The 27,840-nt window shown below is 46.4% G+C and overlaps 1 protein-coding gene and 1 long non-coding RNA gene across 2 annotated transcripts in view; one reads left to right on the top strand and one right to left on the bottom strand.

Annotated features, from left to right (window-relative positions):
- Positions 1-772: 772 nt before the first annotated feature.
- LOC137481727 (uncharacterized) lies at positions 773-6,206 on the bottom strand. The gene is made up of 2 exons (XR_011003619.1): positions 2,842-6,206; positions 773-1,663 (listed from the first exon to the last, which is right to left on the bottom strand). It is a non-coding gene; the product is annotated as an uncharacterized lncRNA (long non-coding RNA).
- Positions 6,207-7,438: 1,232 nt separating this feature from the next.
- ALDH1A3 (aldehyde dehydrogenase 1 family member A3) overlaps positions 7,439-27,840 on the top strand; it is a 34,033-nt gene continuing 13,631 nt past the window's right edge. The window contains exons 1-7 of the mRNA XM_068203610.1: positions 7,439-7,594; positions 10,967-11,071; positions 16,498-16,638; positions 18,760-18,889; positions 20,120-20,181; positions 23,009-23,137; positions 25,492-25,605. Of these exons, the coding sequence (XP_068059711.1) occupies positions 7,496-7,594; positions 10,967-11,071; positions 16,498-16,638; positions 18,760-18,889; positions 20,120-20,181; positions 23,009-23,137; positions 25,492-25,605 (780 nt within the window). The 5' untranslated portion in view covers positions 7,439-7,495. The remainder of the gene's footprint in view (positions 7,595-10,966; positions 11,072-16,497; positions 16,639-18,759; positions 18,890-20,119; positions 20,182-23,008; positions 23,138-25,491; positions 25,606-27,840) is intronic.

The raw sequence follows: 27,840 nt of genomic DNA, 5'->3' as shown, positions 1-27,840 counted from the left end.
GCAAACGCCAGCCCGGAGAGGCCGCGCCACCTTCCGCGCCCGCTGAGCGCCGCGGCCGCTCCGCGCTCGGCTCCGGCACCGGCAGGCGGCGGGGCCGGGGCACGGCCCGGCGGGCTCCTAATGAGGGCCCGGGTCTGGCCCTTCATTAACGGACATGGGTGGGTCCCGCTCTCTGTGCCCCCAGATTCGCCTGTCCCCAGGCTCGCCGTTAGTGGCAGCGACGGGACACAATGTCGCCTATTGTGCCGGCCAGCCCCTCACCCGAGGGGACACGGATGGGACCCCGCGCGCAGCCCAGGGTCGTGGATGCTGACCTGGTGCCAAAGAGCCTGCTGGACAGGGGCCATGGTTTGGCTTTTCCCACTGTGGCTTGTAAAGGTGCCTTTGGGCACCGTAACATCATCAAATCTTCACCACAGAAAGTACCGCCAAGGTTGGGAGCAGAGCAGATTCCCGACTCCTGGTTCAAACAGCAGAATTCAACCCAAAAGGTGGAAAAGAGAGGAATTGTGCAGCGAATAGCCACAAAAAAAAAAAAAAAAAAAAAAAAAAAAAAAAAAAAAAAAAAAGCGCCTTGCACAGGTCAAAGCCTACAAAAACAACCTCATCACAGTGTTAGTGTTTCATATGACTGGCATGGCAATTTATCCAGGAAAAAGTATTTCCAGGTTCTGTTGCAACAAGTCTGCATCACTTTATCCCCAGTGGTCTGCCAGGGATCTGCCCCGCAGCTATTTAAATTGTGCTGCTAATAACAATTCATTACAGTTGATAGAACTGGGAGACTTGCCGTTTATTTTGCAATTAGACATAAAGGCTCTGATCTGGCAAATGCTTTGCACTGTGAGCATGTGAGTAGCTCTGCTGAAGTCATCTGGGACTGTTCATGTGCTTAACATTAAGCCCGTGTGGGTTTGCAGGATCAAGGTCTGAGACGGGATCATCTTTAGGGATGTTTGTTTACCTGCTCTGTTCTGTATTTTCTAGATTCACGATGGCGCCCTGCAAAACCATTGGAGTGTCTCGAGTCAGCTGGGCACAGCTCAGAAGTAGCATTCTGAAGCCAAGTGATTCTTCCCGTAAACAAAACTGGTTTGCAGGAGCTTGATTCGGGAAGACATGACGGCACTGGGTACGTTGCATTGCGAACTGTTCAGCTGTGTGAGCCTGTGTGTACTGAGGCGTTAATGCAGAACTGCTGGGCATTGGGCCCAGAACAGATGTGAAGATGAGTGAGAGCAAAGAGACAAGGGAGGAAGGAGCAGAAGAAGAAAGCACATTTTGGGCTTCTTAGTTCCTGCCTAGACAACCACTGCTTCCAAAACCTGGGAACCGTCCCCAAATGCCTCTTATCAAGAGAAAGTAGGAAGCAACATGATCTGTGGAGAAAACAAACATATTTGTTTTTTTTCATTTGCCAATCCTGCAAACAATAGCTGTTTGTAGGCAAATAATCTTCAGGTCCTCATCGCCAGATCAATGCAGGGGAGTGGTTCCCATCAGCTCTGCGGTGCCAGACACACTGAATGGTTTGTAAGGAAACAGGTCCTTGAATTTCTCCACAGCACAGACACTATCTTAGTAGGTTATCTTGCACTTGCTTCTGTGCTTGCTCCCATTCTCCTCATCTTCCAGTGCTTGGCCGGGCAGGGAGAAGTGAAGACTAGATGAAATAGACCTTGTTTTAATAGAAAAGGCTTCAAAATGTTCAGCTGTTTGTTATTTCCTTGCCACTTACTTTTCCAATTTACTGTTGGAGCCAGGCTAAAGGAAAGGCCAATCCTTGTGCACAGTCGCAGTTTAATACCTCTGATATGCATGAAGAAAATCATTTGACTGAGGATTTTGCTTCATGAAGTAATTACAGCACAAAGCATAAAAAGACTGTTTTGTCTTGAGCCGTCAAAGTCCTGGTTTGCATCATGAGATCATGTTTAGGATTACAAATGTTTGCACAAATAGCATCTTATAATATCTCACATCGCCTCTCTCCACCTTTGCTAATAGGACTTTTGAAGGTGGAGAGGAACAGGGAAAGAAACTGTTCTTCAGTGCCACACATGTTAAAAGTGAAGCTTAAACCCACAGGGCACGAGAAGAGCAGCACAAATACCAGAGGGTGCTGAGTTCATGGGGCTGCTCATACTCCAAAATATATCCCATGCCTACAACCCCTCTCCACTACTGTGATGCAGGAGGGTTGTAGGCAAGGCATCAGCACAGCTTAATTAAGGTTGTATTGATACAAGAAAAACCCTCATGTAGGACATACCATTTCCAAGGTATCTTCAGGACAGGCTGATCTTTTTTATTTTGATTTTTTAAGGCACCTCTCTGGATTCAAATCCTTTTGAAATTGTATGTGAATACTTTGATAAAATGAGTAGAACTTGTTTTGGTAAAAAATGGCAGATTTTTTCATTAATTTGGTGATATTTGCAATGTGTTTCACAACTGAAGGCAGCACTTCAATTATCACTATCTTGCAGTCAGAAAATATTAGGAAAAACAAAGTAAATCAAAATGTGATGGCAGAGCACGTCTCACTGCCTTCAGATGGCCAGTCCCTACCAGTCAGTCACTTCTACCAGGGAGCCCACAAGATGCCAATCACACCACAGTTCAGAACAGTCCATCTTGCTGTTGACCTGTATCACGGCAAATTTGGTCAAGACTGATGAAATTTATGGATTTTAAGTTTGCTTAGAAGAATTGACTCAAACTCTAGAGAACTACGCATGGGAAATAAAAGTTACAGGAATGGTAAACTTCCAAAAACCAGAAAATTCACAGATTAACGTCACTGGGGAGAAATGCACTCACCAGCACTTTCTGCCTTACCTGGGTGTTTAGGTTGGAGATCTGTAGATTGTGCAATGACTGCTGGAGCTGAGCTCCGAATATCTGTCATCAAAGCACTCGGGCTGTGGGTGACTCACATCGAGAATCTGAAATCATGAAGACCCTTCTTTTATTCATCACTGCCTGCCTTCTTTCCTCACTGATAATACAGGGTCAGCATCCTCTCAAAATGACTGGAAAAGGGAACAGTGCATGTGAAACTCTCAGACACTGCTGTCATGAGCACCATGGAAAAACCATACGGAAATGAATAATTTTGTGCCCAAAGCACAGTTTGAATAACAGGCAGTAAAAAGCCCCTTCGCTGCACATTAAACAAGAGGAGAATAAATCATGAGGGGAGCTGCTCCCTCAGGAGCAGCAAGCATTGCCAATGCAGAGAGAGGGGGATGCCTGTAGGAAAAGGGCGTGGATAACTCAATTACAGTTCATCTGGATGAGGAAAACCAGGCAAATTCTGGACACTCCAGGCTGCTGAATGCTGGAGCGTAGAGCCTCAGTAGCCTTTCAGAGTATATTGTTTCACACACGTATTTATGTTTGTGTGTGCATGGGCTTCAGGGTATATGGAAAATAAGTGGGATAAGCTTTGGCTCTGTGCCAGGTTGAGTGCTCTACACAGCTACAGCACTGCTGGTCAGCTGGAAGCACAGGCTGAGATCTAGGTGAAAAAAATAAAATCTCTGGAATATCAATTGATCAGTTTGTAGAGTATCTGTCAATGGCTACAGCACCACTGGCTGGGCAAACACAGCCCTCTAATATGTGCCCCATTGCCAAATCTGTCTTCATCCATGGGGCAGGATGCCAAAGGGGTCTAGAAATGCCCTATTTCCAGGTAGTCTGGAGATGTCTTCACTGAGCCTCTGTATACAATTCCCCATATTTCTGGGCTGGAGCCAGGGCATAAGATACGGCAGAGTGTATTTGGAGGAGTTACCACCAGCAATATCCTCTTCATTAAGGGGAATTCATTAAGGTTATATAGGGTTGGGAAGTAAGATAAGTTAATTCCTACAGGCATCCCTAAAAGATAGGGAGACAGCAACATCATAGCAGGAACATGTCCTAGGACTGTGCTTGGCACAGGCAGGCAGGACAGCACAGAGAGCTGTGGTCGGGTCTCACACACGGTGGCAGATTTAAGAGTGCACATGTCCAACCCAGCAGTAGGAAGGTGATCTTTGTTCTGCTTGGCAGAGCAGAGCAGGTATACTGGCAGCATAACAACTCTCTGTGAGATGCAGCTCTGCAGAGCAGCTCCAGGCAATGCACAGCCATTGCTGTCGCTGCAGCAGGTTAAGGACACCCTGCCGAGATCTCTGCGACAGGAGAACACAGCAGGGTAACTCAGTAGCGATGTGGCCTCTCATCGACAGACGCTTCTCCTCCTGCTCGTGTTTCCAACGTATTGATCAACTCTGCCAAACTTAGGTAAAACCCCTTTTTTCAGTCCCTTTATCCTAGTGGTGGCATGCCCTTCCTGAGGCACAGGAATGAATGTAAAATGTCTCACATTTGTTCTGATCAGGGCTCTGCTGATGCTTTTAGGGCTTCTCCCACTCAGAAGTCTGGAGACGTGAGTATTTCCACCCCTGTGACGTGGTAGAAGCACAAAAGACACATCTGGTGACGAAACACACAACTCTTCTGGGGCTGGTGGACTTTCCCTTTATGCCAGGATTGAGTTTGCCCAACAAGGGACCAGTCAGTGTCCACAAGACTCTTTGACAGCAGAACATTCTGTTACTCTTCCTGTGACGCTATCAGAGGAAACACTGCACACAGCTATGTGTATCCATTGAAGACTATTATTTCAGCTCATTCATATGTTGCTGACTCACCCTTCTTTCACTCTGTACAACCTTTTAAAAGTCTTACACATCCCCAAACCCTGTCCATGGAATTTCTGCCTTAGATGTATCTCACACTGCACCAACATTAACTCGAAGAGGCAATAATTTTCCCAGGAGTGTCTTGTATAAAATCTTCCTCATCAGAGATAAGAGACAAGGTCATTCCACATGAGACAACCCACTGGAATGACTCTTTAGACACCGCTTGTTCTGGAACTTCTTATTCATCATTCTCCTCATCCTGATATTTTGTCCTCTAATTGCAAAAGTACTTTCCACTTCCACTGAGTGTTTCTGTGGGCAAGGTACAGACAGAAATGGATAAACTCCTCTTCATTGGGGCTAGGAATACATTGGGGTATGGCTAAGAGATTTCTTCTAGCTTGGGTGCATTTGTAGCTTTTGTGGGAAATAGCAACTGGACAGTTAAAAATGGACAGCTTAGAAATAAGCATTTCTGCACCAGTCACCATCAGATAGGTTTTCACCTGGGCAGAGGACCTCCAAAAACATCCTGCAAGTTGCAGGGAGTGGGGCTAAATTCATCAAGGTACTTTCCCTTCTGAATCAGCACTAAATCTATGCCACTGTGATATCACAGGCTATCTGCCTTTGGAAGCTCTGAGTATTTTTAAGCATTCTAACAGCAAAGCGCTGACTATTGCTGGGGATTACAGATTCTGCAGAACATTTTGGAAGATAACTTCTGGCATCTTGCCACTTGTTATATGGAAAATATGTTATATTATCTTCCATGTGTGTGGGGGTGTGAGGGTGCTCTGAGTGTCCTGGCCCTCAGCCTGCAAAGACTTACACATATTTTATGCAGAATAAAGTTAAGCAATACATAATGAACTTGTTCAGGCTCAGAGCCTAGATCTGTCACTTAAGACATGTTCCATATCCTTTAAGACTTCTCGAAAGACAGCATCTTTCTCGACACTCCAAGTACACTACTATGAGCACCATGCTGGAGGTTGGCTGAGTGGGACACGAATATGCTGTTATCAGTGTAGGACTTTCCAGTGGAAGGACCTGGTCCTGCCCCAGCCGGCTGGAGTCCTTCAACTGGAATAGTCAGACTGGGATGGGCAAACTGGTCCCAGACTCCCGTACGCACACAGCAATGTGGAGGAGCTGCTGTCAGATGCACAGCACAAATTTGATGTCATGTTCTTCTCTTACTGTCAGTCCTAGAAAGATCTCCAGAGGCACTGAGTGAAGGATGAGGTGCAGCAGGTTGAGGTAAGGATGTCAGAGCTCCAGGAATAGCAGAAAAAGGCCCTTATTGCTGGGAGACAGTGGTGTTATTCCCGTGGAGACCCTTGCAAGAGCTCTCCCATGAATGACTTCTGGGTGGGTTCGGGTGGGACGCAGAGGCAGAAGGCAGCAGAGGGCACATCCTCCCACGCCCACCCCAGTGCCACCCTTTGGGGGAAGCCAGGATGGTTATTCTACTCCCCAGAGCCCATCTGGGCACATCCTGCTCCCCTCCCTTACTGCCCTCGGCTGCGGGGAGCCCTGCAGCGTCCTGTGGGGAGCAATGCCAGAGCTGTGCGTGGAGCTCTGGGGGAGCCCTGCAGGAGCGCTGAGGGGAGCAGAGGGGACACCACGGGGAGCCCTGAGGGAGCAATGTCCGAGCCCTTTGGGGAGCGCTGAGGGACTGTGTGGGACCCCTGAGGGGAACCCGGCGGGAGCCCTTTGGGATTCTGTGGAGAGCCCTGCGGGGAACCGTTTGTGGCTTGAGGGGAATCCCTTGCAACCGCGTGGAGAGCCCTTTGGGAGCCCTTTGGCATCCCGAGGGGCGTCCTTTGGGATCCCGTGAGGCGCCCTCGGGGAGCGCTGTGCGAGCCCTGTGGGGACCGTGGGGCGGGAGCCCTTTGGGATTCTGTGGAGAGCCCTGCGGGGAACCGTTTGTGGCCTGAGGGGAATCCCTTGAGACACTGAGTAGAATCCCTTGCAACCGCGTGGAGAGCCCTTTGGGAGCCCTTTGGCATCCCGAGGGGCGTCCTTTGGGATCCCGTGAGGCGCCCTCGGGGAGCGCTGTGCGAGCCCTGTGGGGACCGTGGGGCGGGAGCCCTTTGGGATTCTGTGGAGAGCCCTGCGGGGAACCGTTTGTGGCCTGAGTAGAATCCCTTGCAACCGCGTGGAGAACCCTTTGGGAGCCCCTTGGCATCCCGAGGGGCGTCCTTCGGGATCCCGTGAGGCGCCCTCGGGGAGCGCTGTGCGAGCCCTGTGGGGACCGTGGGGCGGGAGCCCTTTGGGATTCTGTGGAGAGCCCTGCGGGGAACCGTTTGTGGCCTGAGTAGAATCCCTTGCAACCGCGTGGAGAACCCTTTGGGAGCCCCTTGGCATCCCGAGGGGCGTCCTTCGGGATCCCGTGAGGCGCCCTCGGGGAGCGCTGTGCGAGCCCTGTGGGGACCGTGGGGCGGGAGCCCTTTGGGATTCTGTGGAGAGCCCTGCGGGGAACCGTTTGTGGCCTGAGTAGAATCCCTTGCAACCGCGTGGAGAACCCTTTGGGAGCCCCTTGGCATCCCGAGGGGCGTCCTTCGGGATCCCGTGAGGCGCCCTCGGGGAGCGCTGTGCGAGCCCTGTGGGGCGGCGCCGCCCGTCACCTGCGGCCGCGCGAGGGGCCGGGGCGGGGCGCGGGGGGCGGGGCCGGCGCGCGAGGCGGGGGGCGGCGGCCAATGGGGGCGGGCGGGCGGCGCGCGCGGCGCTCTTAAGGCGGCGCGGGCGCTGTCAGCGGGCAGAAGGCGCGCGGGCTCGACGGCGGGGCCATGGCAGCCCTCAACGGCGCCGTGGAGAACGGGCAGCCCGACAAGAAAGTGCCCCCGCTGCCGCGGCCCCTGCGCAGCCTGGAGGTGAAATACACCAAGGTGAGGCCGCCAGGCGTGGGGCGCTGGGCGGCGGGTGGGTTTCGCCGTGGTGTCGCCGATGTTCGGTGGAGTCAGGGTGGCGGTGAGATGTTATATTTTTAACACCAAATTTTCCCCCTCAGTGTTGTTTTTCTTAGCTTCTCTAATTCCTTCTGCTGTCTGAGATAGTAGGTTTATGGGGGTTTGAGGTTGAGCAAGCAGATGACAGTGGCGTTTCTAATGGAGCAGCACTTGTCCCAGTCCCTAATGCCCAAAACCTACCTTTTTCTTTTTAATCAAATAACTCCACCAAAGCTGTTGCTCTGCCCTAGGCGCCCTGGGCTCCTCTCCCTGGCTGTGGTGCCTGACACCATCTTCCCCTCCCAACCCACCAGTGAACGCCTCCAGCTCCCCGCTGGCGCTCAGCAAAATCCGATTTGGATGGGGTGAGCCTGGGCAGGGCGAGGAAGGTTTTATCCCTCAGAGCCGCTTGCTGGGGTTGTGTTCGAGTGTCCTTGACCCACAGCACCCCTGTGGGGAGGTGGCTCGGTGCCAGTGGTGGGTTTGGGAGGTGGTGAGCACGGGGCCGGTGTCCGGCAGGACTGGGCCTTGTGGAAAGGCTCTGCCGTGAGACTGGAGCCATCCTGCAGCTCCACGAGAGGAGCAGTGCTCGTGTTGGTGGCTCTTCGTCCCAACTCCATGGCGGCCCCACGGGTTGAGGAGTCGGGCACTGAGCCCACACAAACCGTCACCTCTCCGCTCTCCATTGAGTTTCCCTTTAAACAGTCGCTCCTGACCTTTTGGTATAAACCAAAGGCTCCTGAGCTTGATATCTCTGTCCCTCAGAGGTGGGGCTGGCTTGGAGCTGAGCAGGGCTGCAGAAATCCCTGCTCCCAGTGCAGCTGTAGCTCTGCAATCGCCGAGTCGCTTTTTGTTCCACGACAGCCTGACCCGCTGCCTTGCGCAGTGGGGAGAGCGTCTCGGCTGGTTACTGCTGAGGAGCCTTGGCTGCTATAATTTCAACTTTGTGCCTGGACTAAAAGAGCTGGAGGGGCTGAATGAGTGTGTTACTGTTGCATTTTTATGTTAAGTATTAAGAAAAAACAAAATTTGAAGCTTATTCCCTTGTAGCAAGAAGGAGTGAACGGCGATAGTTTATCCAGTGAGGTGTTGATTTGAATTATGCATCCAAAGTGCTGAAACGGATTAGCAATTAGGAGTAATCAGTGGACTAGATTAATTTTTTAACATCCAAAATTTATCTACTCTTTATTTGTCAGATAAACTTGCAATTTAGCAGCAAATTGGATCTGCAGCTGCTGATTGCAGAGTGGCGTAATGCTGCACAAACAGCTCTTTCCTGCGTCCAAAATGGACACGGCCATTTGAGTTCTTCTTAAACATCCAAATGTTCTGGTTTTTGTTATTTTTATTGTTGTGAACACTTTTAAACACTCCTTAGGGATCTTATCCTGCAGCCGTGTATGTTTTCAAACACACAGTTTATGTTCCACAGTTTGCCAGAGACTGTGAGCGCTAAAAGAGTCAAGGTAGTATCTTTAAAGTGGAAACCAACATAAATTAAAAGTGTGAGTTTGATGTTTGATCTGATGCTCCCAGTGCATGTGAGAAAATAATGAGCAGCAGTCAATTTTCATGAAACTGTGAGGGGTTTTGTGCAAGCTCTGAGTTTCACCAGATGTTTACAGCTGACAGCATGCTTCCTTCTGCTTAGAGAGGATTTTTATTTTTGGTTATACCAGTTATGGGGCTGGGGGAGAGGCAAAGTTTTTCAACAAAGATCTTTCTTATAGAGCAGCTTAGTGCATGTCATGGATGTGTGATGGAAGTGATCTGTCCACAATTCCTTGTCTCAAATTCTGGCTATGAAGCATGAACTGGGGATATACTATTCAATTTGATTTCAACTCCTGGCACCAAGGGCTCGTGATGTGTGGTGGATTCCCAGAATGATGGCAGTGTATACGTTACATTTAAAACAGCCTGATCCTGTCACTCTTGTGTTTTACTGCTTGGTAGGAACATCACTTTCCCACAGAATTAGCATTGAATGCAAAGGAAAAATCAGTATCCTTCCCCAGTCCTTAGTTTGTGAGCATATACCTGATACTGTAATTTTATGGTTCCTGTCGTATTTCCCACATTTGGAATATGACTTTTCTTCATTAGGGAAATAAAGAAAAACTGAGGTTAAAATGTGTAAATGTTAAAATGTAGCACTTGGATAACAGAGTAGTTTGGGAGAACTGGTGTCCTAAACTGGAGTTAATATTTCTAACATTGTATCTTTTCTTTTGGCTTCCCTTGGCAACATTTTTTGTGAAATTTTCTTTTTCTCAGCCTGTGTGAAACAGGTGGGTCCAGCAGTGCAGCTTCTACACCAATTACACTTTGGATGCTTTATGCAGAAATAATAAGAAAAAGTCCTTTCAGGAAAAAAAGCTGCTCAAGGAAAGAAAACTATGACCCAAAGCAGTGGGAATTCCGAATGTAAGAGATGCAACATTAATCTCCTGGTGGTGTGTAGAGACTCATAAACAAGATTGCAAATGTGGATGGCTTCCAAATAAAAGTACTAGCTTACAGCCACTAGCAGGCTACTAATAAAGATTACTTCATCTAATCTTATTTAAAGTATATTTATAAAATATAACACTGCCAAGTCAGATCACAGCGTGGATAAGATGCATGTTGAATCAATTAATTGTATATAGGTATTCATGCTCTGTTTACAGTGAGTAACAACACTCCAGTATTTAATGCATTTTCAGTTACGCAATGCTGGGACTGTTTGTTCTTGCTCTGGAAATGCAATATTTTGAAACACTTAAATCTTGTCACAGATGACTCTAAGTGACGTGGGAGGCTTGATCTGGCCTGTGACAAGGCATGGTGGGGTAGAACCGAGCCAGAACCCTTCTCCTGTGGACACTGCAGGAGGGGGAGCAAGCTGTGGAGGTAGCCCAGGGCAGGGCAGAAACAGCCAAATAATAATTGTACAGCAACATGTAACAGGGGGCTCCTTCTGCCTCAACCATGCAAGTTTCTCTTGGTGTCTGCTTGCTGTTCCCATGGAGATGTATTTCAAAAACTGCCCATTTCTCACTGCCAAATCCCAGCGTTGTTCTCTGTGGGACCTGTGCTCTGCCTTCCTCTGGCTCAAAACTGGGTGCACAAGGCTTGTAGAAATGCTTCTGTATTGCCAGCAGTGTCCCTTGGAGAGAGACTAAGCACACTTGACTCTGCCATGGATGGAAGTTGAAGAGCCTCTGGACCTTCGAGGAGCACTTGTGGGTTTTTTGGTTTTTTTTTTGTCTATATCAGTTGTTTTTCTTTCTCCTGCCCATCCCACTCCTCTTGCTCTCTCTTCAGATATTTATTAACAATGAATGGCACGAGTCTACAAGTGGAAAGAAGTTCCCCACCTACAACCCTTCAACACTGGAGAAAATTTGTGACATTGAGGAAGGAGATAAGGTAAGTGTTGTTGGACAAGCAGTGCAAAAGACATTTTCCAGGGGATTTCTTTTTGTAGGGAAACACACAGAGGAAAAGCTGACTTTTTACAACAACATTCATCTGGCCAGCCTGAGCTGGAGGTCTGGGACACTGGATGTGCTGCTCAAGAATTACATGGGCTGGGTGGCATCAACCCTGGCCAGCTTGTCAGAAGCACTTTCCCTGGTAGGAACTGGCTGCTGAACACTGTCAGAGGAATGAGATTGAGCATCATTCTTGTGCCATAGACTGGAAGGAAGTAGCCAGCCTGAGGAAATAGCAATGGTGGTGTGTGCTCACCCCTGACAGGATTTGGGCCCTGTGTTGGCGGTGTGTTGGGTTCTCCTGTGCTGCAGGGCAGCATGTTGGAGACACTGAACTGAAACTCCCCCTTTTTTTAAACACAAATAACCTGAGTGCTTGGGGGAGTTTAAGCTCAGTCATGCAAACATTGACCACTTGCTGCTGGAGATGTGGTGCTGCTTTTCTAGCTGATATTGTGGGTTCTGGCCTCCTGCACAGATGTGGAAACTCTCACTAAAACCAAACCAGTATCTCAAGAGCTTTAGTAGTCCCTGGCTGGCCCTGGTGTGCTGTAGAGTAACCTGAGATGTAACTGCCTGGGTTTGGTAACAGCCTGAGGTGAGGAATGATCACATGTGACACTTTTTTTGTCCAAAACAGCTCATCATGTATGGGCCAACTGGTCTGACCTATGGAAAAGAGCTGGGCCAACATCTGGCTTTGTGCAGGAAGTCATGGGAAGGTGATTCACAGCTGCTGTGCTGTGCCAGGGCTTTGGTAGCTCGTTGCTGTGGGCAGTAAGCGATGGGCAGTGTGGCCATTTCTGCCTGCACTTTTTCTTGATATTTAAGCTTGTCCAGTGCTTGTGAGGCAGCCTCCAAGACTTACTGCCACTGGGGATCTGTGCATCCATGGGGCAATTACACATTGAGGCAGAACAAACATTATGTGTCATTTCTCTATCCTGACTGGGTAGGACACAACTGTGTTTAATTGCAGTGGCATGTAAACAGTGGAATTGAAGCTGACTGATGCAACTGTATTTTGATAGGCAGAAACCATGACGTTGTTATTGTTCCCTGAGCTAAGTGTCTCCTCAAGCAGCTATAGAGTATTACATGAGCAGTTTGTGCCTGCTTCTCAGTGTTGGCTAAAAAAATTGTTGTACAGAACTAACAGACCAGTTGTGCCTCCTTGAGATTTGTCCCTGTCTGAATTCAGCTTCTGGCTTGCAGGAAGTGGAGCTCTCTCCCTCTGAATACTCAATATAGGTGATTGATTTCTTAGTGGAAATTGCAGCCAAAAATGTAAGCTAGCTGTGCTTTAGGTGCTGAAAGCCTCTTCTATACATCACACCTTTTAAAACAATATTTTGCTCTAACTAGATTTTTCCAGGACAGTGAGTGGGGATTAGACCTGGATCTGCATTAATTAAAGAGTGATGTGTGACAACCACCCCAGCTAGCTGTCTGCCTTCTGGTGACATTTGACCATGTCCTACTCTCTTCTGGCAAACCAAGGTCCCTGAGACTTCCCTTGCTCTGGTTCATCCCCTCGTGGGGCTGCAACTCCAGTCTGCTGGAGTCACCACAGGAAGTGGTGAGGTGTGTGAGTTGTGCTCCGTGGTGCTTTCCAGTGCCTTGTCCCCATGTGCCACTGTCCTTGCTGTGCTGGCCAGTGCCACTGCAGGGGTGGCAGCTCCTGCTACTGCCTTCAGCTGTGCTCTGCCAATGTTTGGCTCTGCCTTCACAGCAGGCTGGGAGCAGAACTCCCCTTCCCAAGCCCTGAACAGAAACCTGCCCCTCCCTGGCCACGCAGAGTGTTTTGCTTAGGCTGCACGTGAGGGGTGGAAATTTGGCAGCTGATATCTCAGTGATGACAGTCTAGTCTGGTGCTGAAACTTGGCCAATGCTTTATAAGCCTAGAAGCAAAGGTTTTGTTGTCTGTTCTTTAGTTACAGAATTGTCCTTGATGGGACAGTTGAGGGATAAAGAAAAGTCTGTGTGGAAAAAGACGCCCTGAAAATAAAATGGTGGATGTTTCCACTAGATGCTGGAATATACCTCACAAATAAAAGCTTAGTGTCCAACTGTTTGCCGGGTTGATAATGGAAAAAGAGTGACTCTGGTGCTGGCCCTAACACTTGGAGACAGGCTTTTTCCTTCTAGCAGCTTGCTGACATCCATCAAGAACAGGGGAAAAGTGCTCCTTCCTCAAAGGAGTGCCCAGCTCAGTTGCCTCAGAGAATGGGCTGCAGCTCCACAGCTGTGACTGTCAAGTCTCCATCATGATCATTCCTAAACAGTTCAATCTCATGTGGATCTTTGAAGGGTTGTGAGAGGGATCTGTTCAGTCAGCCTGTCCCCTTCAGATTGTAGTGACAGACTGAGGTAAGACCACTCAGCAGACTTGCAATGCCCTCCATAATAATTTTGGACATTTCAGGCTGTTAGGATGCTGTTTGTAGCTGTTTTAAATCCAAGTTTGGAATTTAAAGCAATTCAATCTGTGGACTGTTTGCAGGGGAGCAGGTCAGGGAACCTCTTGTAACTGAAAAACTGTGACATGCTCATGCCCTGTGTCCGAAGAGTGCCTTTCCAAAGATGTGCACAGGGGACGCTTTTCGAAGAAGTCAGTAGGTGAATTGAAGAAAGAGGGTCCCCAGTGGGTGTGCTGTATTCCTGGCATATCTCCTCACTAGGAGCACTCTGGGGCACTCTGAGATTGAAGCAGAGCAAGGGTTTTTTTGCAGGTGTTTTCTTCACTCACAGAGCCAGTAGGGTGATGGTCTTCACTGTGCTCTGCAGCCAGCTGCTGGGGCAGGAGAGAGGAAAAGAGAATGGGAAAGAAAAAAGGAGCAGCAATGAGCAGGCCTTGAGGTAGAGGAGGAAGATGGACGAGGCAGCTTAGAACAAAGAACAGTGTTCAGTTTGTTCAGGGGGGAAGGTATGTGATTGTGTAACTGGGGGTTGTATCATAATTCAAACACCCCAGGTGGGTATGAAGGTTTGCAGGCATTTCCCAACACTGTAAAGACTTTGCAATCTTAATGTTCTTGGTGGAGCTTTTTATGTAATGCTCAGTAAATCTGTTATAGATCTGAGTGGAGCACCAGGATGCTTGGATCTCCTCCTGCTGTGGTTTTGTGCACCACAGGGTGTTCCTGGCACCTTGACAGTTCAGAGTCACTTTGTCATGCCTTGTGCCTACCTATTGCAACATGCCTGCAATGAACTGCCCTTCAGACTCCCCTAATGCCTAGTCATAACAGGATGGATTAAGAATGGCATTTCAGCCTTCCTGAAGGATTTCCTTGTTTTTGCTGGTCTCTCAGGCCTATTGAGGCTGTGCAGAAAGGCTCTCAGGATGTCACTTGGTGCTGCCCTGAGGGTGTTTAGGGAAAGCCTGTTTGCCTGTGTGACAATGAGTGCAGGCTCTGAGCCACTATTTGTACCCAGAATGTCTGACAAAGATGGTTGTCTTCATTTTTGTCTCTACAGGCACTGCAGCAGGGCTCATGTGCTCCCATTTTTAGAGGCTGGGGAAGATCTGGGCATGCACTGAAGTCCTTTGCCCATGCACTCATCTCATGCCTGTTCTGAGTGCCAGGGTGGAGGGAAGACCCTCTGTACCAAGGGCATTGTGCCACTGCAGACCCTGTTCCCTGCACATCTGTGCTCCCAGCCTGGTTGCAGAGCTAATTAATTGCTGCTAAGGAAAGGCTTGTTTAAACCTGACACACTTATGTTCCTTTGCCTGCTCTGTCACATGAAATATTGCCTTCTTTCAGCTTCAGCCTTCATTCCAGCAGGCAGGATGGGGGATACATGAGTGTGCAGTGGCTGGTGGTGCCTTCTGGCTTTTGTGATGTGCCAAGCTGAATCCAGATCAACTCCAGCAGAGTGAGCCATTCAAAGGCCTGTTGTGGCTGGGGCTGATGGGCCCCAGGCAGGATCTGCCTGTGTGAGCTCAGTGGCTCTGGTCACCTCTGCCCCACCAGCATCCCTTGCTGGACCAGAGCCATCCTGTGACAGCACAAGTTTCCTCCAATGGCTTCCCATCAGTCCTCTTCCAAAAGGATGGAATTCTTTTCCTGACAGTATAGGTCAGACTGTTTCAAAGCTGTGTGATCTCTTGCTAAAGAAATGGAGCCAATTTTAATGTAAGGTGCCATTGCCTTGGGTGATGACTTGCAGTTTTGACCATGAAGGCAGTGTGTCTCCCTACAACATTTTTTCTTGATTGAGCACCACACATCCCCTCCCATGAGGGGGATGTGGCCAGACCTTGTTGGATCAGTGCAGAGGCTCGTTTCCTAATTGTGTCCAGACAAGACTTGAGAAAAGGTAAAGATGAGGGCAACTGGTGAAGTGCTGGGAGGAATGATTGAGATCTGACACCCTCCCTCCTTTCCCACCTTTTTGAGCCAGATATTGCAGTGAGGTGCAAGTTCTCCATCAGGTGAAGTGAGGCTTGGGCTGAGCCAAACCTTACATACAGCAGGAATCTGTCCAAAGCTTTATCAATGCTTGGGGTACAGCCTTGGCCTTGTGGATGTTGGTGGCAGTGTTCCCATAGATTCCACTGGATTGGGAGCCCTTGGCTTGGCTTTTTTAATCAATGTATGTGAGGTGATGGGAGGAGTCCAGGGCATACCATGGCCAGAGCAAATGGATAAAGCTCCAGGTGTGGGAAGAGAGGAATTTGCTCCCCATCTGGTTAGTAACTTGGTTAAACAGAGTTGGATTTGGTCCAGAGGATGGTAAAGCTGTTGGGAGATGAAGGGACAATGGCACTCGGTGTGTGTAGGGGAAATGTCTTTGTCATAACACTGAACAGCAAAACCTTTCCCATCTGGTGGAAATGTTCTGGGAATGTGTTGTAGGCTCTAAGGGTGATTTTCAGTGTGTTAACTGCCTTGGCATGGGCTCCAGGGGAACTGGATGGTGGGATCTGAGCTGTAATTACTTCCCTGGGTAAAATCTTGATCTCATGGGGGATTTTCCTGCCCACACTTGTTTAGAGGAGGCTAATTCATGTAGGCCAGTGGCCTGTCATGATTCTTCATCCTCCCCCGGTGTCACATCCTGTATTGGCAGGAACATGATTCTGGATTATTTTATAAACAAGTCAGTTACATTAAATTACCCTTGAAAGACCCAATTGGTATTCAGACCTCAAGGTTGTTTATGAGCCCAGGCCAAACATAAAACATATTCCAGGCTTGAGCTCAAATCCAGGAGTGAAATGAAAGTGGTTTTGTTGGACAACTTGGTTTTGGCCACTACAGCACCAACCAGGAAGCAGCCTGGGGGGGTTTCTGTGCCATTGTCTAGCTCCTTCCCTGTAAGCTGAGGTTTTCTTGTGTGTGTGTTGTGTAGCCTGATGTGGATAACGCAGTGGAGGCAGCAAAGGCAGCGTTCCAGAGGGGCTCTCCGTGGAGACAGATGGATGCCCCAAGCAGAGGACGACTCCTGCACAAGCTGGCTGATCTCCTGGAGCGGGACAGAGTCATCCTGGCAGTGAGTACTGGGAGCAGTGATAAGCCAGCAACAGTTGGCTCACAACTCTGCTCCATCCCTCTGGTGTATCCATATCTACCTAGTATTTTTATTTTCTCTCCCTTCGTGAAGGGCAGAAGAATCCATGCAGGAGTCATGGCTTTTTTGCTCTTTCTGCAGGATTTTAGGGGTTTTAGAAGGCTGTCAGTCCTACGTAGTTGACTTTTGCAGAACTTTAGCTAGTTATTGAAGTGATTAAATATATTAATACTTAAATTTTCAAAGCAATATTTTTTTTGTTTTAACTATCATTGATGTTTATAGCTGTCTCCCAGCTCTTATTAAAAAAAATGCACCAAAACAACCAAATCACACCAAACCACCACAACTGACTCATTCTTTATTACAAAAATGCAGGTGAGTTTGACTTCTGTGCAAATTCCTTCCCTTAAAATGGGGGGCTGGAAAGAGAATCTTTCTCTTACTGGATATCATCCAAAGTTTAAAATGTGTGTAAGTGGGAACTGTTTCTTTCCCTACTGAATGTACTGGCTCAGGAAAATCTCTTTATAGCTGTGAAGCTGTGTTAACTTGGACTTTTGCACTGAAGAACTGTTGGTAATGGTTTCATGATCCTGTCCTGGAGGAGTCCTGCTGGTGCAGAACAAAGGGATAAGAACCTGAGCTAAAATGTGCTCAGTTGGTAGAAGCCTTTGGACTCTACAGGCCTTGTACATCTTTCCAAATGGCACCCAGAGATCCTCAGCTTGGGGCTGCTGTCCATCCACACCTAAGCTCTTGGATCTCAGCACTCTCCAGTTCAGTGCTGCACTTTTACTTTCAGGGAAAGGCATTTATGACATTCCATGCTGTCAGATGTGCAGGTAACTGAGCCAGTGCCCTGCTGAGGTCAGTGGGAATTGACATCTGTGGGATGTGCTCAGGATGAGCTGAGTCTCTTTCCCCAGCACAGTGTCATTCAACCACATGGCAGCTTTCAGTTTCAGCGGGGCAAAAGCAAAACATTCCATTCTGAAGACAGTTCTGGGCGGCAAGTAAGAGAGAAGAAAACAATTACATATATATTTGTGTCTGAATAAACTCTGCTTATTTTTTGCTCACTTTTTGATGTGACTTTGGAGCACCCTCCTTTTCCTTTAACCAGAAAACACTTCAAGCTTTCTGCTGTCCTTCTGGCCTGGGAGGGCTTGTTTGGCATTGCTGTTTGCACTGCAGAAAACCAGCCCTGGCTGCCTTGGCTGTGTGCTGAGCAATGACTTATAAAAATCAGTTGTTTTAGCAGACATTCAGTGGATAACAATTCTTGCCATTCCAAGGGGAATGTCTGTTTGAGTGCTGTTTGGACCCTAATGTCTGTGGAGCATGACAGGGTATGACTTCATGTGTAAACAAAGATGTTTCCATCTACCAAGGGATAGTACTTCCTTTATGGATGTGCTGGCCATTTGCACCAATATCCCATTTAATGACCTGAGTGGAGAACAAAGCATTCCCTGAGCTAATGTCCAGAACAGTGTGAAGGACACAGGCTCAGCCTGGACTTTGTTTAGAGCTGATCAGCACCAGTGCAGCTTCAGGGGGGCAACTTCTGCCTTGCCCTGTGCTCAGCACAGATATGAGCCCAGAGGTTACTTTACCAGAACTCTTTAAAAAGTATGTTTATCATTGGACAAGAGGCTTTTCAGAGGTTGGGTTTAGGCTTATGAAGTAGAAAAATTAGATTGTTTTTTTCTAATAGAAGGAAAGTAGCTCTGCCTGATTTCAGTGACACCATCTGGACTCCAGAACATCTGTGTTGGAAGGTCAGTTAGGGTGAAGCCATGATACTCATATTGTTTCTGACCAGTGCCCCAGACCCCAGCCTGTATCCCACCCACACTCACCTTCTGGAGGCTTCGGGAAGGTGCCCCTGAACAAAGCAACTCCTGTACACATCAGAGTTACTGTGTCTGCCTTCCCTTCTGCATTATTTGTATTGACAAGTTCATTCTCTAAATAAGAGGGAAGAACATTTTATATCTTCAGAACAAGGCACAATAAAGCTGAGAAGAGGGTTTTTAAAAGCTCCTTCTTAAGAAAAGGCTTGTCTGACATTGTTTGCAAATTGTTTTTTTTTTTCAGACTCTGGAAACAATGGACACAGGAAAACCTTTTCTGCAGGCTTATTTCATTGACCTGGAGGGCTGTATAAGAACACTGCGGTACTATGCTGGATGGGCTGATAAAATCCAGGGCAGAACTATTCCAGTGGGTGAGTACCTTCAGACCCAGTTTCAGAACTGGGATGGGATCAGGCTTGAGGGGGAGGGAGATCTATGGAAAGGCTGGCTTCTGAAAACCTGCAAAAATAGCTTGCACTTCCTTTCTATCTCAGGATGCGGTTTAAGCAGATGTGTTTGGATATTGAAACTACTGGGAGAATTTAGTTAATGCCTGGATAGATCTATGGAAAATAATGTGTGGGCTCTTCTGTTGCATTTTTAACAGAGAAACTTGGTCAGAGCAGTCGCACAGAGAGAACACTTTGGTCCAGGTATAGAAGTTCAAATATGGTTTTGGTGAGAACAAGTCAAGAGAATGGATGTCCTTGTGGCATGATGGGCAATATGGAGTATTTTCAAATTTGGCCTCTTTTGTCCCTGCATGTGGGTGGTCACTGAGGCTGTGTGAAGGACAGACACTACAGACAAATTAGTCACCAGAGGAAGGCCTCTGGAGGGCTGAGCTAGTTCAGTCTGTGCAGACAGCAAAGGCAGCCATGTCAGTCATATAAACTGAGATTTGTCACCCTCATTCAGAGTGGTATAAAGCATTGCTTGTTTGGACACTGCTTGTTTGTCCTGATTTGAAATCACTTTGAAAAAGCATCATTAGAAATGTTCTTGCTCTCTGTCACATCTTCCCAAATGAAACTAGGTGTTCAGCAAGAATGACTTTGAAAGGCAAATGTTCTTCCTGCTTTCTCTGTGAAAAGTAACAGCAGTATTTTAAGGTGAATGGTACTACTTTAGTTCCAGAGTTTCAGCTTTTTATGATTTCTTACCAGGAGTGTAATTCCTGTCACACGGAACAGGATTCCTGTATAAAATGGGTTTTAAAACTCTCTCCCGTGGGGAGACAAGTGCTTTGTGTTTTTCAGTAGGACACAATCTGAATGAAATTTGTTTGCTCTTCAGTGTGATAAAGAGTTTCCTCCCTCAGCCTCAACACAGGGAGTTGGCAGAAGGAACTGAACCCTGGTTTTAAAAGGTTCCTGTGTGACTGTGAGTGGTGTTTGGCTTTCAAGCTGGCACAAGACCTGTACTCAGATCTGCATCTGACTGGGGTGTCCCAAAGGCATGAGTCAGGATGAACAGACTGTTCTCTGTCTAACAGGGGTCTAGCTCTGTCCCCAACCTGTTAGTGTGCAGTTGTCTCACACACTTTCTGTAAAAGTGAGGATTTTGACTGTTTTGTCCCCTTTTACTCTCTTGTCTTGCAGATGAAAATTTTGTCTGTTTCACCCGGCACGAGCCGATGGGTGTCTGTGGAGCCATAACCCCAGTAAGTGACAGTGCTGGTGCCCTGCATCTCCCACAGAACTGGAAATTCCATGTGCACTCCGTCCTACCCTGCAGCCATTTGCTGCCTGGCTAAGCACAGCTGTTCTGCAGGGAACTCCCATCTCAGTGGCCTGATGTAGTTTTGTGTTTTACCCCCATGCCAATTGCTCTTGGCAACAGAAGTGCTCTGCAGTGGAAGGGTGGGTCTCCTAATCAGATGCTCTGTTGCTCTCTGAGGCTGACACCAGTCACCAGAGACCAGTCAGATCTCTGACTCTCACACTGCTGGGACAACCATCTTGTCATGAGTGCTGGCTTTCTGCTTATGCTGATGCATAGTTTTGGGTTTTAAATCATATCCATTATCAATTAATTACGTCTGGCTGCTTTCTGGGACTAAATATCACTGAACAGAGTTTTCTTTTCCTTGAGGTCTCATTCTCTGCTGAGGGGATGGTGTGGCTAGCTCTTGGAATGCCTCCAGTGTTAGCATGTGTTGCTTGCTCTGTTTCAACAGACAGCCAGGAAGACTTTACAGCTCATGGGAGACAGATTTTGTTCCTGTCTGGTTGTAAAATGCTTTGAATGTGGTATCCTACAGTTTGTGAAGCAAATGGTACTGTGTCAAGATTCTCTGTTTGGATAGAGCACCTAGTCTGCCTGAGCTCAAGAAGTCTTTGGACAATGCTCTCAGACCTGTGGTGGGATCCTTGGTGCTGTCCTATGTAGGTCCAAGAGTTGGAATTTGATGATCCCAGTGGATCCCTTCCAACTCAGGATATTCTATGATTATATGGTACTTGGATCAATAAGAGTTCATGGAGGATTTTGACTTTTGAGATAAGGTTAAAGACTGTAAGAAATGCATGTGGGACATAGGATTTGCTGGACCCTGGGAATACCAGGTCTGGACCAGATCCCAAAGATATCTGGGGAAATTCTGCATTTTCCTTCAGCAGGACTGAATTTATACCCCAGGTGATGAGAGGACATGGTCTCTTTGGCAGTGTTCAGGGTGAGGCAAAGTGGGAGGTTATCAAACATTTCTCTTGGTGACTTCTCAGCTTTTCTGGCTGAGCAAGCAATGTGACTGCAGGTGAGCAGAATTTATGACTTAAGATCAAAATCTCAGGTTCCTCACACTGATCACCCTTTAAAAGGTATTTCCCTGTCACTGTCAGCCACCTTTGGCACTCAGCAGTGCTTTGGAAAATATCCCTTTAAAAGCCTACATGAGGGATGCTTTGGAAGGCCACTGTAGGAGACAGAGTGGGGCTTGTAAGATCTCAGGTTGACCCTAGACCAGCAATAAATACAACAGAAAGTACAGAAACAAATTTGACTTAAGATCAACACCGTGTTTGTATAAAGAATGATTGGGATCAACAAAACCACATCTGTCTTCAGTTTACTCAGAACAAATCTTCTCCAATTTTTTTCCCAGTTCAATCTTGATAACACCAACAGCCTGTGGGTTTGTATTTCCTACTTGATTGAAAAAGGTTCTGGCTATGTTTCCCTAGAGCAATTAATAGGCCTCCCTTTCTCCTGTGGCTTGACTATATTTAAATAATATTTTATTTTTATTTAGCTGGAGAAGTTCTTAGGAAGTGCAGCATATGGCTGATTTTTATCCCAAGGTGATATCATGAGGCAGCCCTGGAGTCCTGTACTGTTACTTTCACCATCCACTCTGCAGCAGAAAGCTCCTAATGGAGCTATTTCATGCTCTGAAACTGTAGAAAAGTAGTGTAGGTGTAAATGGCTCAAGCTGCCAGGCCTCCAAGAAAACTTAGGAGAAAAAGACAAATGGGAAAATTATGGGATGTGGCCATTGGAGAAGATCACTGAAATGGAACAGGTCTGGGGAAAAGGGTGAAGCAACTTGAAGAATAACACTTGAGACCAAATTCTGCTTTGTTTCAGGGTTAGAATAGAACTCGTGGCTCAAAAGCAACACTGTAATTTATTTGTAAGTGTGAATTTGTGGATTCCTGACATACTTGGCTTCTTTGCTGATAGCTGAAGGCCCTTGGCTTGAGTTTTGACAAGAAGTCCCCTTGTTGTTGGCCTACTTCCATCATCCCTGAAGCAGCATTAATTATTTTTAATGAAAAAATCTTTTCTGCTGCCAAATGACCTTTCTGAGATTCAATGTGAGCTAGATTTTCCACTTCTTGCTTAGACTCCAAGATCCCCAAATATACATGAACATGAAAGAGATTAGCACAGAGAAAACTGATGTGGACTGGTTCCTAATTCCAAATTAGAAAACTAATTGGAAAGGAACAATTTACAATATGAAGGGAGTATGAGACCTCCCCTAGATTTCCATGACTGACCAACTCACTGCAGCTTCCTATTTATAAACTGGAACTGAATGATATTATATAACTCCTAACTACTCAGCTAGTGCTTAACAGAGAAAAACCAGGTTTTTCTCAATGAGTAGTTGCATTCTGTAATTCCCCACATACAGATGCTGTACAGAAGTGATGCATCAGGAAACTGCCTCCAACACAGTATCTGTGAAGAGCCAAAATCCTACACAAAATGTGATCAAACTCCTTCAAAGAATGAGGTCACATCGTGCAGAAGGTTGTCCAATTTACAGGATTAGTGTGAGGACTGCCAGCAATGTCAGGGATCTCAGGGGGAAATCAAGGAAGTTGTATTCCTTAGCCCAAGCAAACACAGTATTATAAACAGACGCTCCTCTTTGTGGCTTTCCTCCCAGTTCCTTTCCTCCCTGAGCTGGGAAAAGGCTGCATGGAAGCGAGTAGGTGACTGTGGCAGGCTGATCTGACCAGTGACTTGTGTTCTTGCAGTGGAACTTCCCCCTGCTGATGCTGGTTTGGAAGATGGCACCAGCTCTGTGCTGTGGAAACACTCTGGTGGTTAAGCCAGCTGAACAAACTCCGCTGACGTCGCTCTACATTGGCTCTCTGATCAAGGAGGTGAGGAAATCTCAACAGCCCCTTGAGGTTCTGCTCTCTTAAGGTCATAACCAAGGCTGTGTTTTGAATTGGCTGTCCAGATTTTTAGGTTTTAAAGAGTCTGAGCATAACAAACAGACTTCCAGCTTTAATAGGTTCACAAAGGAAAGTGAGAACAACCTCTGTCTTCAGTCTTTTTTTACAATGGCCTTTGGGATTGGCTGGGAGGTGGCAAACATCACAAAACCTCCTGTGCATTTTTCTCCTTTCTCAGGAAGCTGCAGAGAGAAAAAAAGATGCTTTTCTTCCCCTACCTTGTCTTCCCCTCTCCCAAATGAGGGAAAGACAACAGCTCAGATTTATTAGACAATGGGACAAAAAAAGAATGTGATTAGACAGCAGTGTTGGGTTTGTTGTGTTTAAGTGGGATAATTCAACCAAGACATAGTGCCCTGGGAAACAATTCCTTGTCATTTCTGTGGTTCATAGAACAATTTAGTTGTGTCTGACCTGTAAAGTCAACTGAAATAAAAGCAAGATGACAGGTTGGGATTTTAAAATGTTGGTTTAGGGCTTGTCAGGTAGGATCTTGTGTGCCAACAGATCTGTTAATTGTACAGAGGGGGTGGGAAGGGCACAGAACCTTCCAGCACTGCCCAGTACATCAGCTTCCTATAGCTGTGGATGTGACTGACTGAGGAAAACTAAAGGAGCTGTAGATGGACTTTTTCCTCTCGGTCTGTTAGGCTCAGTCAATCGATGATTTTGTCCTTTCTTGGCTTAGCCTGGGAGAAAACAGAAAGATATGTTGACAATTGACACTTAGGGATCTTCCATCAGGAAAGGAAGTGGAAAAGTAATACCAGTTAAGCATCTCCTACAGTTACTTGGCTTAATGAGATTACACGAGGTGAGTGAGTGAGTGAGCACAGGGTGCAGTTGTGGTGACTTCCAGTGAGCCCTGCCACACCACTGCTTTTTTGACTCTGGCATGCAGCTCCCCAAACACAGTCATAGCATTCCCCCCAAAAAAACACCATTCAATTCTGGTAAAATTAATTTTTTTTCAGCTCAAATTCTAAGGTTGCTGTTTCTCACAATTGTCCTTCAAGGCAGAAGTATAATTAGAGCACAATAATTTTATTTGAAGATGCTCCTTTCTCTGCCCAAAATTAGCTAAATTCTTTTAAGTTTTTCTGAAAAATGAGTTAAATTTTTTTTTGTTTTCATCTTTAAAAGGATGCAGAAGATGTTACCACACACACAAAGCTATGTGTTACGTTCAATGAAATAATTTTTGGCCAACCAAAATATTTGGCTTTAATTTTTGCTGAAAAACAGAAAAAACTTTTTGGCTCAGGGTGTTCTGAACCAATTCTTTACTTCCTTGTGGCTTTGCTGCTGACTCCAAACACCATTACTTGCACAGTTTGACATGCAGTATTTGCTTCAAAACTCATTAGCCAAGATGCAAACTCCATTAAATGCATTTTTGTCATTGTCACATCCATAGAAGAAATGAGACTGCCCTTCCAATTAATGAAAAGAAAAAATGGGGAGAAAACGTCTCATGAGGATAATTTTTTGCAGACAGTACATGAGCAATTGCTTCCTTTTTTTTCTCTATTGAAAAGAAATGGCATTTACTGAGATTTTGTATTAAAAAGTCATAGGAAGTGAAGCAAATATGTTATATTCTGGAACTTCATCATTGGAAATTGCGGGGAAAACAACCTTGTGCTATGAGTTGTAAGGGAAGGCTAACCTAGAAGAGCAATAATCCTTGAAACTCTTGTTTCAGAAAGTAAAACCAAACCAAGTCCCTCAGTTCTTCTTGCACTAGAATTTCACCTGAAGTTTTGCCATTTGTCTGTTTTGGCAAAATTACTAGTTGGCTAATCTAGGTTGTAAATGTGGTGGAAACTTGCATAAGTCTTGTTACCATCTGCTTTTGTACTCCTGTTTTATTAGCCCCATCATCTAGTGAGGTTTTACTGACTTCTTAATCCCTCTGGTCCCTGAAGAACCACAAATGTCAACCTTTGTTCAAAACAAACTTTCATTCATTTACCCCTTGGCTGCAGCTGCACTGCAGTAGCTGGGGGCCAAGGCTGGCCGAAAGACTCGCTCTCTTTTGACTTGAAACTGGGACTTCTCCAAGAATTTACTGAAACTTGGCATTGCCTAAGCATGGCTCTTAGCTTCACCCACGTCTACTCCAGCTGGTAGCGTGCAGCCATGTTACTGGAAAGTCTGGAAAACAGGGATGTATCTGGTAAGAGCTCAGAGGAGCATAGTACAACTAATCCAGGCTTCCTGAGAAATGAGCTGTGCTCTCAAATTCTCTACAGAGCTGTTTTTAAACTCTGTTTCAGGTGGGCTTCCCTCCGGGTGTGGTGAACATTGTGCCTGGCTATGGCCCCACAGCTGGAGCTGCAATTTCTACCCATGACAGCATTGATAAAATTGCTTTTACTGGATCAACCAAGGTAGGTGATGAATTTCTCAAAGACACCTGCTATTCCTCTTTGCATTCTCTTGTAAAACTGTCATCCATACAAGACTGGACCTATGAAATGTCAGTGACTTCTGTATAACCAACACTTCCTCTGTCACATTCTGTGTGACAGGATTTCTCAGAAGTGTTTGGTATTTGCCTAATTCAGATCCTTGTGCTTGTAATAATCCCACATCTCTGTGAGCTGGGTTTTGCCAAACCACCACATTTCTGTAAGAACTGTAAGTAAAAGGGGCTCTGACGTAAGGGAAGGCAGTCTACAGGGCAGGCTGGCAGTGACTTAACATCATGTCATTGACCCAGTGGAGCTTCTGGGCATGTTTGCTTGCCAGTCCTGCCCTGCAACTGGAAAACATGTCAGTCAGAGCCCTGAACAATTCTTCCTTGGCTTTAGTTACCTCTGAGAAACTGGACTTAAATAAAAACATGGCTTTGTGCCCAAAGCCTTCTCTGCTGATGTGGAGGGGATTAACATTTGAGCTTCATTCTGAGACCTGCACAGTAAAGCACCTTCTATTTAGCTTTTTTTCCTGTAAATAGGTGTGTCTGGCTTGTTTATGAGAGGGGTGGCCACAAGACCTCTGCACTATCAATTACCTCCAGCCATCCTCTTCCATACCTACATGTGAAAAGTGCATATGGCTTGGCCAAGACCATGGAATTGAGCAGAGCTGAGACATGCAAACAAGTCTGACTGCAGTAATCACTGCTGAAAATTCTCAATCGGAATCTTGTTTAGAAAAGTGAACATTTTTCCACTGACTACTTTAGATGTTTCTTGCAGTAGATCTGCACCTCCAGAATAGAGGCAGTGTCCAAAGAATGGAAATGCTCACACCACTGGGGGCAGCTGAGGCAAATTCAGTCTCTTACTTCTTTGAGGAACACTATTCTTGTTGAGCATTTGCTGAATTCATCCATTCTTATGTCTGCCCTCGTAATTGTGGAGTGTGATGTGAATGTATAATGACGACAAATTACCTTGAAAGGTGTTCTTGGTCGGTAAAGGTAACGCCAAACACTCAAAAGCTGCAGCATTTACCAACACTACCATCTAGTGGCTTTGTGTACATCCTGTGCTTATCCAATAGGAAAAGGTGTGCCAAGCCGCAATTTCTATACAGGGATCGTGGGAACAAACAGAACACAATAAAGTAAAAGTTCACAGTGAGCTTTTTCTCTCTTAATAGTTGGTCTGATCTTGGAGTTTCCTCAGTTACGTGCTTCTCTCCAAATCCTAGATCAGAAACTTTTAGCCCAGATGAGACATTAGCTGTGTGAAAACAATAGAGCTTATAGGCTCATCCAGGCCACATAGATCTGTTTGGGTTTTTAATGAAAAAGGAGTATCCAGTGGATTAGTGGCAGAAGGAAAATCTCAGCTGCTGGAGCCTGTAGGCAAAAAACTCCTGTAGACACTGTGCTTGTCTCCTAATCCATGGGTGTGCAGGAAACACCAAGGGAGACAGATCCTTTGCTAATGCATGTGTAATTTAGAAGTGTTTTCTTCCCCCTCCACCCATCTGTGAGTTCAGCTGCATCTCTGCAGCATTTGGAGCACAATGCTACTGTTTCTGAGCCAGGAAGTGAAGCTAATTCAAAATATATTTTGACTTAGTTATTAAGCCCCAGCTTGGGCTCAGTGCCAGCTTGGAAATACTGATCTTAAACTCCACAAGAATTTTCCCATATAGATCTCTTCTCTTAGGTTATTAACTCACTCCTCTTTGGCCCACCAGCCTGCAATAATGCCTCTTGCAAAGCTAGGATGCATCACTTATTTCTGCTGTCTCTAGGCCTAAGCTCTGAGTGACTAGAGATGGTCTCTCCTAAGTTCAGGAGTCATGCTCGAGTTACAAGGACAAACCATGAGAAATGTAGACCTGTGATTACCAGACAGCTGCCCCATGCTTTCCTTCCTCACAGTTCCACTCCAGGGCAAGAGTAGTTTTAGTCAAAAAAAAGGTAAGGTTTCCATGTGCCAAGGTAAAATACAAGAACACAGTTATAATATGAGCAAATTCAAATATTACATCACTCTTAAGAAATTACCCTGCCCTAAAAACTAAAGGTCCCAAATAGTTTTAATTCATACTGTTTCTGACAAAATTAGTTTACTAAATTCTGAAAGCAGAGTAAATACTTCCCTTCAGGATACAGATGTTGTTCTCCCACACAGCCTGCCCTTTCAGATTTGCCTAAACTA

The sequence above is a fragment of the Anomalospiza imberbis genome, chromosome 13 (assembly GCF_031753505.1).
Source record: "Anomalospiza imberbis isolate Cuckoo-Finch-1a 21T00152 chromosome 13, ASM3175350v1, whole genome shotgun sequence".
Classification (NCBI taxonomy): domain Eukaryota; kingdom Metazoa; phylum Chordata; class Aves; order Passeriformes; family Viduidae; genus Anomalospiza; species Anomalospiza imberbis.
The sequence above is the reverse complement of the archived record's forward strand: the minus strand, read 5'-3'. Positions and strand labels throughout refer to the sequence as shown.